Source organism: Mycteria americana, chromosome 1 (genome assembly GCF_035582795.1).
Source record: "Mycteria americana isolate JAX WOST 10 ecotype Jacksonville Zoo and Gardens chromosome 1, USCA_MyAme_1.0, whole genome shotgun sequence".
Classification (NCBI taxonomy): Eukaryota; Metazoa; Chordata; class Aves; order Ciconiiformes; family Ciconiidae; genus Mycteria; species Mycteria americana.
Genome location: NC_134365.1, coordinates 7,031,961 through 7,046,065, shown reverse-complemented (window position 1 = coordinate 7,046,065; position 14,105 = coordinate 7,031,961). Strand labels below are relative to the sequence as shown.

The following is a 14,105-nucleotide window of genomic DNA, read 5'->3' as shown; positions in this document are numbered from 1 at the left end:
CCCCACAGACAAGGTTCTTCATCTGTTTTTCTCTTCTACCTATGATCTGGAAACCTGGAATGCTTTTTGGGTGCAACCGTGTCTCTCAGATACATAGCCAGACTAATTTCTAGCGTAACACCACTTGAAATCAAGGGATGAATTTGGCCTCTCTGATGTTTCATATTGTATGGATGATGTGAAGTCTCTAAATGATAAAGTACAGGTATCTAGGCGTGAAAAATGATTTAGGTTTTTGAAAGCTCTTTCCATTGGGGTTTTTATAGTCTTAAAAATTCAAGACAATGTGTTGGTATATCTAAATTGAAAGAGCAACTTTGCATGAAAAAAGCCCCTTTGAATGTTATTAATGATGGCTAATTAGCTTTGATGTAGTCATTCACTGTTTACATTAAGAAAAAAAATGAAACACCTGCCTATATTGGTAAAATTTCCTAATATGCAACCTGAAATTTAAGTATGATAGAATGTGCATTTGTGTCTATGAAATACTAAATCTATGTGAGTCTGAGATGGTAAATCTTGCAGCTTAGTGACCCTGCACTGAATTATGTAATTGGTAACTAGAAAGAGTTTTCTTTTTTTTTTTTTTTTTTGAAGGGACATGTGTTCTGTGGGTCCATACTTCTTCCAAGTAGAAACTGTTACAAGTAGAAACTGTTGGGGTGTTTTTGTAGCCTTTTTTAGTCCTAAGAATATGGAATTGCTGTACCAGACCTATTTAACCCAGTGTCATGTCTTTGATAGTGACCAGCAACAGATGCTCATATTTAACCCAGTGTCATGTCTTTGATAGTGACCAGCAACAGATGCTCAGCGAAGTGTCTGAGAATAAGGCAACCAAAGATCAACATCTCCTGGAAAATGTATTAGAGGCTGAAAGAATTTCTGGAGGAACTTCTTGAGATGGAAATTTGTTTTTACTTTAATAATCTCTAGTAGACTTTGCTTCCTTAAATAATTCATTGCGTTTGACTATGGATTGTGTTCTTCCATTTTTGTTTTGGCTCTGCCACATGATGGTTTCTCGATGATGCCGTCTGGATTTTGCCTTAGAGAAGACAGTGAATGTTCATAACCTGTTCACCGCTGGCACTTGGTGGTATTTCACCTCAACTGTTTCTTTACTGCAGGCTGATCAGACATAGCTTTTTAATCCGTTCTTGACACAGAAATGGTTGTATACTTTGATAATTTCTGTGACTTGCTTTTTCCAAATTTTCCAATACTCTTTCAGGATAGCTAGGACTTGACTGGTTGTTCACAGCATGGACACATGGCACATGTCAAATAGCTTAGGTCCCAGCACAAACTCTTATGCAACTTCATGGGTGAAGCCTTTTTGTCTTTTTTATTTTACTATCTTTTAACTCATTGGATTAGCTGCTTTAGGAGATGGACTGAAGAGATGAAGCTACTTTGGTGATAGAACCTATTAAGTACCTTTGGAAAGTCAAATAGGCAAAATCCACTGCTCTCTGTGCCTACATGCTCACTGATTTCTTCAAGGAAGCCCAGTAGATTTAAGAGACATGACCTCTCTTTGTAAAAACCATGTTGATTCTTCTCTGGTGCATTGCATCCATCTGGACGTCCACTTACCCCAACTTTCTCTATTATGGTTTCTGTTGGTTTCCTCTTGGAGTATTGGCCTGAATATTGGACCAATATTGGGCTGAAAACCAGTTTAAGAAAAGCTCACATCATGTCAGCCACTTTGCAGGCTCCTGGTATTTTAAGCAAGAGGTTTCATAGAATCAGTATTTCAGGTAGTTAATTTTTGAGTTCTTTTAGAGCTGTTGAGGCTTCTGACTTGGGAACCTCCCCAGTGTCTTCCGTGCAAAAACTTAACTTGTTTTTAGTATTGACTTTATCTTCTCTAAGCACTTCTAAAAATCTTCACAGACTGTTGAACCTACAAATTCTCTGTCAGGCTTTCTGCTTCCAAGGTGTTTGAAAATAGCTCTATTAGTATTTTTTTAATGTCTTTTGTAAGTTGTTTTCTGGGGGGAGGCTTGTTTTTCACATTTTTATACTGCCAGTGTTTGATCATCTCTGTTTTTCTGATCTGAACACAGCTTCAGCTTTTTGAAGGATCTTCTTTGAATGTTTTCTTTTCCTGCTGTGTAGCTGTACTAGCTTTCCTTTACATTTCAAGTTTTTTGCCTAGTATTACATGTTTGCTCTGAGCCTTTTTTTAACTCTGCTGATAACTCATTTGGAAGGGCATCTTAGTGCTTTCCTTTTCCAGTGTATGATCACTAAAACTATTCAAGATTTTTAATACTGTGCTGGTTTTGCCTGGGATAGAGTTAATTTTCTTCACAGCAGCTAGGATGGGGCTCTGTTTTGGATTTGTGCTGGAAACAGTGTTGATAATACAGGGATGTATTCGTTATTGCTGAGCAGTGCTTACACAGAGTCAAGGCCTTTTCTGCTTCTCACCCCACCCCACCAGCGAGGAGGCTGGGGGTGCACAAGGAGTTGGGAGGGGACACAGCTGGGACAGCTGACCCCAGCTGACCAAGGGGATATTCCATACCATATGACGTCATGCCCAGCATAGAAAGCTGGGGAAGAAGAAGGAAGGGCGGGATGTTTGGAGTGATAGCGTTTGTCTTCCCAAGTCACCGTTATGCGTGATGGAGCCCTGCTTTCCTGGAGATGGCTGAACACCTGCCTGCTGGTGGGAAGTAGTGAATAATTCCTTGTTTTGCTTTGCTTGCGTGTGTGGCTTTTGCTTTACCTATTAAACTGTCTTTATCTCAACCCTTGAGTTTTCTTACTGTTGTCCTTCCAATTCTCTCCCCCATCCCACCAGGGTGGGAGAGCAAGAGGCTGTGAGGTACTTAGTTGCCGGCTGGGGTTAAACCCGTGACAGATATGCCCTTAGTTTCAGTTGTGTGAGCTCACAGTCTGTATATATTCATATTTGTCTTGGTAGAATATCCCTCTTGTTTTCTTTTATGGCCTTTTCTTCAGTGCGACAGTTCTAGTAGCTGCCTATGCTGTTTTCCCTTCTACCATGAATTTGCTGGGCATAATCCTGATTTATGTCTTTTGGTTTTGAAAGTTTTAGTTGGTGTGGGTTGTGGTGTTTTGTTCTGGTTTTTTAAGGAATAATTATAAATTTGGTTTCCACATGATCTTATAGTGGGTAGACTAACATAGGACTGATGTATCTCCTGTCATGTACCATTACTAATCTGATAAGTCACTAAGGGAATGTATTGATATTTGCTGTAGTCATTTAAGCAGGAGTACGTGCATATCTGTATGTGGACATCATAATATTACTATGAATATCTGTTCAGATCCACTGGTCTTATAAAAGGATAATGTTCTCGGAGCATTGAATGCCTTTTTTAAGGTCATTTTTATAGTACGTACACCTGTTACACAGTCAACTTCTTTTCTTAGGTTTTTTTATTCCTGGTTTTCCAAAACTGTTGAGGTTTCAAGAACATCACGACAAAATACTGAAAAAATTTTTGTCCAGACTTAAGCAGCATTTGGTAAGTAATTATTTCACAATAAAAGCAATACTAATTTACATCTTGCTACCTTGTTTCAGTTCAGGTTAACCTACTGGGTTAAGAATACCTCAAACCTCAGAAAAAAAATGCAAAGGTCTAAGAGGCAGAAGTGCTGTTGTTTTCATTATAGACAAAGATACGGTGCACCTTGGCAGAGTTATGATAAAACTGGATCCTAAGGGTAATTAAATTGTGTGTCTGTCTCACTTCTGACCTCTGAATTAAGGAAAATATGTGGTCCTTCTACCTGGCCTTGTGCAAACTGCTATATAGCAAGCTGATGTTAAAACATTTTATCAAGAGATTATTGTACGTAGAACTTTGTGGCTCATCTCTGGACAGAGGTGACTTTGCAACCAACCAGTTTTAATATCTGTTTAAAAAATAACCTTTATAAGAGGAGTTAATGGTCCTTTTAAAATTTGCACATACTCAGTAGTATTTTCACGAAGCTAAATGTTGAGTGCTATCTCTTCTGATGCTCTTAAATAGGAAATAATATGCTCTTTTTTTTTTTTTTGTAATATTGGCTGTATTTATTCTAAGGAACAAATAATTTTTCTAATGGGAGAAAAATGCCCTTCCAATAGTCATCACGAATTTTCTTTTACAATCACATTGGTTCTGCCAGAATCCATCTCCAAGTCTTAAAAGGTAGTGTAAGAGATGCTCAGTTGCAGCAACATCTTCCAAGAGTGATAGCTGCTTACAAACATTACCTTCCCAGAACTATACTATTTTCTGTTTAGTATGTTTATCTCCTTAGAAAAAGAAAAAAAGACAATTTGGGAGCAGAGTAGCACCTTGGCAATGATGAATTGCATCTAATGTGTGCCTATTGTATCATAAAATAGAATGTAATGTCTTTTTTTAACAACATGCTGTAAGACCTGCTCATAACATGGAATTAGGCAGATCTGGTTAGGAAAAAACCCACTCTTCTGTGAAAAGGTCAAGGCAGAATTAGTCATGCAATGTGATCTTGTCATCTTTAAAAAAACAGACCAGTTCTGTAACTAACTTGACTCTGAAATGAAAGTTGTGGATTTTGTTTTTACAGTACATGCAAGATGATTCTTGTTTAGAAATATAGTCTTATTCTCATTTTTGAGGTTGTCACATTTCAGGAACAAAATATCGAATAATCCCAAGAAGATTGGCTGGTTTTAACAATAAAAGGTGAAAGGCCCTTATACTTTCTAAAAACCAAAAAATAATTATACATGATTGAGGTGATACAACCTGAGGCTGGCACATTATTAAATTTTGTATATTGCTTATATACTTCTTATTACTGCATTTAATAATCAAGAACTTTTTTTTTCTGTCATCCGTCCCTCATCTCCCCCCCCCCTGCCTTGGGTCACTTGAAAAAGAAAGTTTCAGAAAAGTGCAGAAAGTTGCTTTAGTAACTGAAAAAGCTAATTCAAGTAAAACGCTTTCATAGCTCTCTTCTGAGGGAGTTATTGGCCACTTGTTTAGAGGGATCCAGAAAACATTCACTCTCTCTATATGTTTATTATATATTTTTCTTTTCTGTTTTAAATCAGAACTTAGTTCTATTTTTGTGTGAATTAGTTTAGTGGCATTACATTTAATAGCAATCAGTTTTTTTATCAGGGAAAGGCATGGTCCATTATATCTATCTTTCAGTAGGCTGATGGCCATACTTACATGTTAGCAAAATCTCAAAAAAAAAGGTGTTTTTTGTTCTGTCTGCTTTTTAAAAAATCTCATAAAGATTATTTTAATTATATTAAGAATTATTTTCCTCATTTCTTACTGTGAATGTATTGCTAAGATAGCCCATTTTAACTCGCTGAAAGATGGAGGTAAAGCCTGCAGATAAACCAGAGGGATTTGGTCCATTGCTTATTCAGTGTTTGTGTACTTGAAATTTTTGGAAAAGCTGAATGTGGCAAGCATAGAATATAATGTTAGCCCAAAATTAAAATTCAGAATTTCTTAACTTTTCAGCTTTTACTTTGGCTTTTCCTCTAACTTGTGCAAAGAACTTTGAAGAGCTCCATGAAACTGCAAAGAAGCTTGAGCCATCTTTGAATGGGGTGGCATACCAGACAGACTATCTATGCTCTAGGGGAAATTAGGCCCCTCAATTAAGGGTTTTCATTCCTTATCAGTCTAAGTGCTGTTTTGAGGTCCTGTGTTTGAAAAATGTGATTGTTTTAGGCTGGTTTCTGGTAGATAGGTATTCTTGTCACAAAATCTTTTCAGCCTTTGGCATGAATTGGCAGCCTTGCTATAGAGAAATGAAAGACTAAATGGACCCAGTGCCTGAACTTTGATTGCTCCAGAATATTGATATATTTTCTTGAGAGAGGATTTAATCCTCCACTACCTCTGTCCCAAGAATAAGATGGAGGTCTAAGATGTGTTAATACCTCTGCATCTCCGAATGCATGTTTCTTCAGGTGATGAAGTTGATGAAGAAAAACTACAAAAGACAAAAATTGTATTTGTTGGATTGAAGTAACAGTGTTTCATGTAGTTAAATTAATTCTTTATGGTGAATATCGGGTACATCAGCCTCAAGGTGAAAATATTTTTTCAGGGACAGTGCAAGGCATTACTTGATTTTTGTGTGTATTTTTAAACTTCTGCGTTTTTTACAGGATTCCCAGGATATGTCCACTAGCTTTTACACAACAAAGTGGTTTTTCCAGTGTTTCCTTGATCGTGTAAGTATGTTTTTCATTTTCTGTTTCTGTTTTTAATTGTGACTTGAGACAGACTGTTTTCACAGTGTTGCCTGATTCTGTCATTGCAGACTCCATTTACATTAAGCCTCAGGATATGGGATATCTACATACTTGAAGGAGAGCGGATTCTCACTGCTATGTCTTACACAATTCTGAAACTACACAGAAGTAAGAAACCTCTCAAACATTTGAATGCTAAACAGAGATTCAGCTGGTTTTGTTCTTATTTGTGTAGCTTGACCTTGGTGAAAATCTTAGTTTCCCATTTGCCTTACGCTATTTCTGACAGGTATTTTTCTTTCCTTATGCACAAAAAAGGTCACAGTCTTTGCTTTATTAATGTGTGTGTGTGGTGGGTTGACCTTGGCTGGACGCCAAGTGCCCACCAAGCCGCTCTATCACTCCCCCTCCTCAGCAGGATGGGGGGGGGGGGAGAAAATAAGATGGAAAAAAACTTGTGGGTCAAGATAAAGACATTTTAATAAAGCAAAAGCCGTGTGTGGAAGCAAAGGAAAACAAAAGATTTATTCTCTACTTCCCATCAGCAGGCAATGTCCAGCCACTTCCTGGGAAGTAGGGCTTCAATATGCATAGCGATTGCTCCAGAAGGCAAATGTCGTAATAACAAATGCAGCGTCCCTCCCCCCGCTTCTCTTAGCTTTTCTTGCTGAGCAGAAATCATATGGTATGGTCTCCAGAAGGACGGGATATCATCCAGAGGGACCTGGACAAGCTGGAGAAGTGGGCCTGTGTGAACCTCATGAGGTTCAACAAGTCCAGGTGCAGGGTCCTGCACCTAGGTTGGGGCAATCATCGGTTTCAATACAGGCTGGGGGATGATGTGATCGAGAGCAGCCCTGCGGAAAAGGACTTAGGGGTACTGATGGACGAAAAGCTCAACATGAGCCAACAATGTGCGCTCACAGCCCAGAAGGCCAACCGTATCCTAGGCTGCATCAAAAGAAGTGTGGCCAGCACGTTGAGAGAGGTGATTCTGCCCCTCTACTCTGCTCTGGTGAGACCCCACCTGCAGTGCTGCGTCCAGCTCTGGAGCCCTCAGCACAAGAAGGAGCAGTTGGAGTGGGTCCAGAGGAGGGCCACAGAAAAGACCAGAGCGATGGAGCACCTCTCCTATGAGGACAGGCTGAGAGAGTTGGGGTTGTTCAGCCTGGAGAAGAGAAGGCTAGAGGGAGACCTTATAGCAGCCTTCCAGTACTTAAAAGGGGCCTATGGGAAAGATGGGGACAGACTTTTTAGCAAGGCCTGTTGTGACAGGACAAGGAGCAATGGTTTTAAACTAAGGGAAGGCAGATTTAGACTGGATTTAAGAAAGAAATTTTTTACAACGAGGGTGGTGAGGCACTGGCACAGGTTGCCTGGAGAGGTAGTGGAGGCCCTATCCCTGGAAACATTCAAGGTCAGGTTGGATGGGGCTCTGAGCAACCTAATCTAGTTAAAGATGTTCCTGCTCTTGCAGGAGGGTTGGACTAGATGACCTGTAAAGGTCCCTTCCAATCCAAAGCATTCTATGATTCTATAGTATGGAATATTCCTTTGGTCAGTTTGGGTCAGCTGTCCTGGCTATGTCCTCCCAGCCTCTTGCCCACCCCCAGCCTACTGGGTGAGGCAGGGGGGAATGTTGGAGTGACAGCGTTGATGGTGTGGGAGCACTGCTCAGCAGTAGCCAAAACACCGGTGTGTCATCAACACCTTCTCTAACTACCAATACAAAGCACAGCACTGTGAGGGCTGCTATTGGGAAAATTAACTCCATCTCAGCCAGACCCAATACAGTGTGATTGCCAAAGAAAAATATTTATTACAGTAAGAAACTTATTTAAATGTTGACATGAGGTGAGCTGCATTGCTGATTAAACAATGGGGAAGAAATGTACTTCCACGGTTTGGAAATGGCTTGTTAGCCTCTGCAGGATTTAAATTAATCAAAAAAGCGCACAAAGAATCCAGAGCGCGCCACTAAATACCTGAAACTCTATCAGCAAACAACTCAGCAATGAGGAATCGCCAGTGTATGTGTCTCTCTATACCATTGTTTGTCCAAGAATGTAATTAAAATTCAGAATTTCTGTAGTCTGCCTGGATGGCCTTCTCTTCCATCTCTTGCCTTTGGGTAAAGTAAAATTTGGGATTTTGAACAGAAGAATTGTCCAAAGCATCTATGCCTGGTTCCCCAAAGGGGTTTAGCACCTTAAGTTCCAAAGGATCCAAAAAGCTTTTGAGGATGGATGTTAGCATCTAAATATACTTGAGCATTTCTCAGGATGATACCTTGTAGCTCGAGTTTGATACAGTCTTACTCTGGGACTTCCACTTTTAGTGAAGTCATTTAACTCTCTGTACATTCAGAGGTCTGCAGGGAAGCTCTGCAGAATTGATGTCTTAATTTGCTTGCTAGTTGACCCTCTTTGAACTGTGGTGATACTACCTCACTGTCTCACTGGGGTGTATTCATTAGTTTGTTCATAAACTGCTTTGAAAAATGAAAAAGGTTACTTTTTTAATTATTGTACTTAAAGCTAAACATTTAGAAGCAAATCGTTGGGCTTAGCATTTTGGGTTATCTTTTTTTATTTGCAAATAGACATCTACTTGAAATTTTTTTTTATTCACCACTCGCTTTATGGGAAGACCTGAGGAAAAAGTCCCAGTGCAGGTTTTCTTGCTTAGCAAGTACGTAGCAACTTCCTCCACGATCAAAACACCGAGAGTACCTTACAGCAACAGAGAAGAGATTAGAGGACTGGCGGAGAAAGTGGCCGAAGACAGATTCTGATTTGTTTTCCAGCCTCTTGTCTACCCTTAAAAACATTGATGGTATAGCTGTCCAGTCAAAGTGGCATTGTGGAATACATGCCAAGAGCATACAGTGCAAAAACATTTTTTATGGTTTCTGTATAGAAATTGTACATTCAGGAACTTTTGATGGAATACGTATGCTTAAAGAAGCTACTTAGGTATGCAGTTACAGCCTTGCAAGCCAAATAGGTTTGCATGGGAAACATGGCCTTACTGCTGTGTAAAAAGGGAAAGAAAAATAATCTGATAACTGTAAAATGACTTTCAAAATATGACCTGAATTTGACTGAAGTAGCAAAAAGTACCTGAATTTTCAGAGAGCCTGAAGCAATGGTTCTGAAGTATGAACTGCCATCATCGTTTCATTGGAAGTTAATTCAGTTGTGAATGCAGATACCATTAATATCAATTTTTAAAATGTTTTACTGCTTTTCAAAGCTCTTAATAAGAGAGATGATGTATATTGTACAGACCTACAGCAGTGTTTTGTAAGTTGAGGATGCAGGCTGAAAAATAAAGACCTGAAGATGTTGGACATAAGAAGGCTGAAGGAGGGTGACTTGTAGTTAGTTTTCTGAAGATGCCCCTTCTTGGAAAACATTGTCCTGACTAGACAATGATAAGGAGAAAGCGTTTCCATGCTGATTTCCATGTGAATTTTTAATGCATTTTATAGATTTCTGGTGTAGAATTGTTATCTGCTTAATAAGTGTTTTTCATTCTACTTTGAAAACAAAAGCATCTAATGTCTTAAGTACATTTTCCAATGTTCATAATCAAGATATTTTAATGTATAATATTTTCTTCTTATATAGAGCATCTGATGAAATTACAAATGGAAGAGCTTGTAGAATTTCTGCAGGAGTCTTTAGCCAAGGATTTCTTCTATGAAGATGACTTTGTAATAGACCAGCTCCAAAATTCTATATCAGAATTGAAACGAGCAAAGCTGGATTTACCAGTAGCTGGTAAGAAACTCGTACATATGCAGATTTAGATATTTGGAGCTATTCGCACATTGTCCATTTTTAAAGTGTTAATTCATGCTGTTGAAAATTTATCTCTTCATCACTGCATAGGTTTTGTTTTTTTTTTTTCCCCAAAAAATATTTTACAGTTTACATTCAACACCATTTCATGAGAGTTTGCTCTTTTTTTGGTGTTTGTTTACTGGTTGTAAGCTGATGGCAAAGCACTTTAAAAGATCCCATGTTCTGATAATTTTATTAACTTGGATTTATAAAATCTTTAAGATAGAAGATTCAATATCAAGGTTTCAAATTATTTGAAGCAATGGCATTGTCTGAGAATCCAGACTGTCTTGTAGCTTGATTAGCTATGGAACAAACTTCAGGTCAGATAGTTTCTTCTGTTAGTCAAATCTAGATTTTTAATTGTTTGCAGGTGATAGATCTTCTGGGTGTTTAACTGAATTATTTTCTTTGTTTCTTCTCAGCCTTTGTGTTTGTGCTTTTCGGTTGCAGAGAGGAAATGGTTGTTTCATGGGACACCACTTATGAAAAGTGTATAGGATGTCTTCTGCCTGTATTAAGATTCTGTAATCTTTTCTATCCCTACCTCCACAATCTTTAATTAGAATTTTTCTTGTGATTATTCAGAGTCGTTTTTTCTTTATCCTTGCTAATTGTAAAATAGTTTGTGAGAAAGAATAGATGTTTTTAAAAATGTTAAAAATATGGCAGAAATTACCTTAAAATAACTTAATCATTAAGTTGCTGTGGTTAGCTTTCAGAAGTTAAGAAGTGTCAGAATAAAGGCTGTGTAGCATTGTTGTGATAATTTGTTCCTGAAGCTGTTTCATTAATGAACTTTGTTTTTCGGTTTCTGTAGACCTTATTTATTGCATGCAGTATTGGGCTATTTCACACTACTCATCACAAATAGATACCTGTTTCATCTGGTTCTTCAGCAGATCTGTTCCTCTGGAGTACAAACACTTTCTGTACATTCGTTTCCCATCATCTTGGCTTCTTCTCAGAGTTTCCCATTTCTCTTGCTCCCTTTTCCTGTATTTGCCCTCTTTCTGACTTCCTGTAACATCTCTCCAGCACTTTTTCTCCCACCCACAACAGGTCTAAGTCTAGTTCCTGTGCTTGCCTTTTCGTCTGCTCAGTCTTCTTGGTCCTTCTCATCTACAGACTGTGTTCTGTGAGTCTGCAGTTCTTCTCCATGTTACTGTGTGCACTGCTTCTTCCTCTTTCTAGTCACAGCCTTCCCATCCTGCCTTCTCTCCATCCTTTTTCCACAAGCTAAGTTTTGGTCTTGACTTATTCTTCAGAGCAAGTTGCTCTTTTCAGCACTATACAGCTGTGTGCTTTGTCAGGCATCTTATCACAGCTGATGCTTGGTCATGGTGACTAGATGTGAGCAAATATGTCAATGAGCAACTTTATCTTTTACTGTCAATTGCACTCCATCATGATAAAGGAAGATAGATCACAGGAGTGCTTTCTGTTAAATTTTAAATACAGAGTTCTCCGTGATTATGTTTGAACAGTGAGGGGGTTATCCCAAAAAACTTTAATTGTTCATAGACGGGTAGATTTTTCATGGACGTGGTAAAGTAAATTTCAGCAGTGAGAAGTTTCTAGTTTCCACTTGAAACTGTGGTAGCTGAAGAGTTGGGAAAGATTTTTGTAGTTTGCTACGTGATGGATCTTCCAGCCTAGAAAACCACATGGATGTAACTAGTGTTGAGAGTTTTGGTGGAAAATACAGAATTTACTGGAAATTTTCTTGACGGAAAAAAAAATGAAGGCAGAAAGTCTGTTACTGACTTATTTATGTTTTAATGCTTTTCTTTTGGGAGAATGTAAAATGCCTTCAAGTGAAGTTTTGTTTTGGAATACTCTGGATTTTCACAGAAAATTAAAGGAGGCTTTAGGTGACGCAAGAGCCATCCACCTTGCAATGCAGTAACAGAAAGTGTGAGACACGAGGAGTCTTCTTGTGGACACCAACGGCAAAGGGCAGTGAATGTATCTTCTTGCTGAGACAGTTTGGCAATGGAATGCAAGTTGTTTAGTTTCATACTTTGTACACTTAAGTGTAACTTCTGATATGACTAGCTGAGAGGACAGTAATTGTTTTGAGCCATATTGGTTCTTTCTTTTGGAAAGCTCAAGCAACATCAATGACAATAAAATGCCCCCCCCCCTCCCCCCCCCCCTTTTTTTTTCCTTCAACGTGAATGAGGGAGGTTTAATATTAAAATAGGAAAAGCAAAGCCAAAGTGAAGTGTATTTTGGTGCTGGATGAGGAATTGAGCTTTTTTCTTTTTAATTTCAGAGCAGTCTGGGAAAGCCTCTCTGTGTGGTATGTTTTTGCCAGGGGTAAATGGGAACATTACTTAACCTTTCACAAAATAAATATAAAATGCCTTCATCCTAATCCTTGGGAATCTAGCTGATTTGTCTGCTGTTATCTGTAGTTGAGTGAGGCTGCCTCATTTGTTCTTCATATGAATTTCACGAGCCTTTGATTTTATTTTTTTTTTTTCTTTTCCCACTTTGATGTTCATTTTGGTTTTACTAATCACTGTCTTCAGGCAATAATATTTTTCTACAGGTTCTCAGCATTCTCTAGACATTCAGCTTTGCTCACGTGTCTGTCTGACTCTACTATCTTTACTACCTTCAGTCTCTTTTTACTATTTTTCTTCTAATTTCATGTAAAACTTATGAAACCATTACATGTCATGTAGTAATCCACACAAAAAATACCAGACTGTTCATTTAAGTATCCACTGTAGCCTGAGAAAATAGTGTTTATTTTAGTTTTCTCAGCTGAAATCAAAGCACTACTTCCTATCTTGTACTTTTTTTTTTTTTTCATTGAGCAACAATTACACCTTTAAGAACTAAAGTAAAAATGCATGTTAGGAAAAAGAAAAAAATCTCCATCTTACAGTTGCATCAGTATCAGTCATCCAGGAATAGCAGTGAGCTAATTAAGCTCAGTGGAATTTTCCATCTGGCATCCTTTGTTAGGCTGTATAGATTTTCCTGCCCTAGTAGGGTAAGCTGCAGTAGGATATTAAAAGAGGTAATAACTTTTGCGTTACTTTAAAGTGGATGTCTGCTGATGTCTGATGTAGCTTTCTCTGGCTTGCTTCCTCCATCGCTTCTCCCACTGAATTAAGGAGCTACTTGTTCCCTTCAGAGCAGAGAGGAAGAAACAGACTTCGTTTAATACTTTCTCACTGATAAAACCCTTAAAATGCTCAGCCAGAACATGGACGTTAAGGGGATCATGCTAATTTTGGATGTCAGCGAAATCCTTTTGCTAATACTAGGGCTATTTTGCATAAAGCAGACCATGGATTTTCATTCCTCCTTGTGGTAATTTCTAGTCTAACTGCTGGCTGGTATAGGATAGCCTGTACTTAGCAACTACAACCTTCAGAGGATGGCTTGCAACTGAAGTGCTCTTATCAAAACCCAAGGTAGGCATCCCTATCCCAGTGACTCAATGGAGATAGTAAAGTGTATGGATAGGCACACTTCTTATTGGCAAGCTGCTTGGTTATCAAGCCCTCAGAGAGCCAGGCTGTGCCAACTAGACGGTAGAAACTGTCCTTTAAGGTACTTCTCCTCTGACATATCCTCAAGCAAATTTAGTAGAAAAAGCGATTGGTATTTTCTGGATTGCTTGGAACATTATGAATGGTGTCCACACCACAGCAGGTTCTTGAACAGCACACTCATATAAATCTGTATAACTCCTGTTTACATCTTCTCAAGGAGCCAGATCTGACGCAGAGTGGACAATCTCTTCCTTAATTCAAGGATGATGTCTAAAGCATAGTGAAAGGAATTTTATTGGTATACACCACTGATTTCCAAAATTTCTTGATGCAGATTCTTTCCTTGGCTGTTATTTAAAAGAGCAGCAAAATTCTTTAAATGCTCACAGGATACAGATAGAATTTCCAGCTTTGCTATAAGTTATTTCTGTAGGACTACATAAATAATGCAATGCTTAATAAACAATATTTATATATTAATACATA

The 14,105-nt window shown here is 38.4% G+C and overlaps 1 protein-coding gene across 4 annotated transcripts in view; it reads left to right on the top strand.

Moving 5' to 3' along the window:
* USP6NL (USP6 N-terminal like) overlaps positions 1-14,105 on the top strand; it is a 127,070-nt gene that overhangs the window by 102,328 nt on the left and 10,637 nt on the right. For all 4 annotated transcript variants that reach the window (XM_075520763.1, XM_075520844.1, XM_075520928.1 and 1 more), the window contains 4 exons: positions 3,421-3,515; positions 6,170-6,235; positions 6,325-6,424; positions 9,889-10,041. In XM_075520763.1, the coding sequence (XP_075376878.1) occupies positions 3,421-3,515; positions 6,170-6,235; positions 6,325-6,424; positions 9,889-10,041 (414 nt within the window). The remainder of the gene's footprint in view (positions 1-3,420; positions 3,516-6,169; positions 6,236-6,324; positions 6,425-9,888; positions 10,042-14,105) is intronic.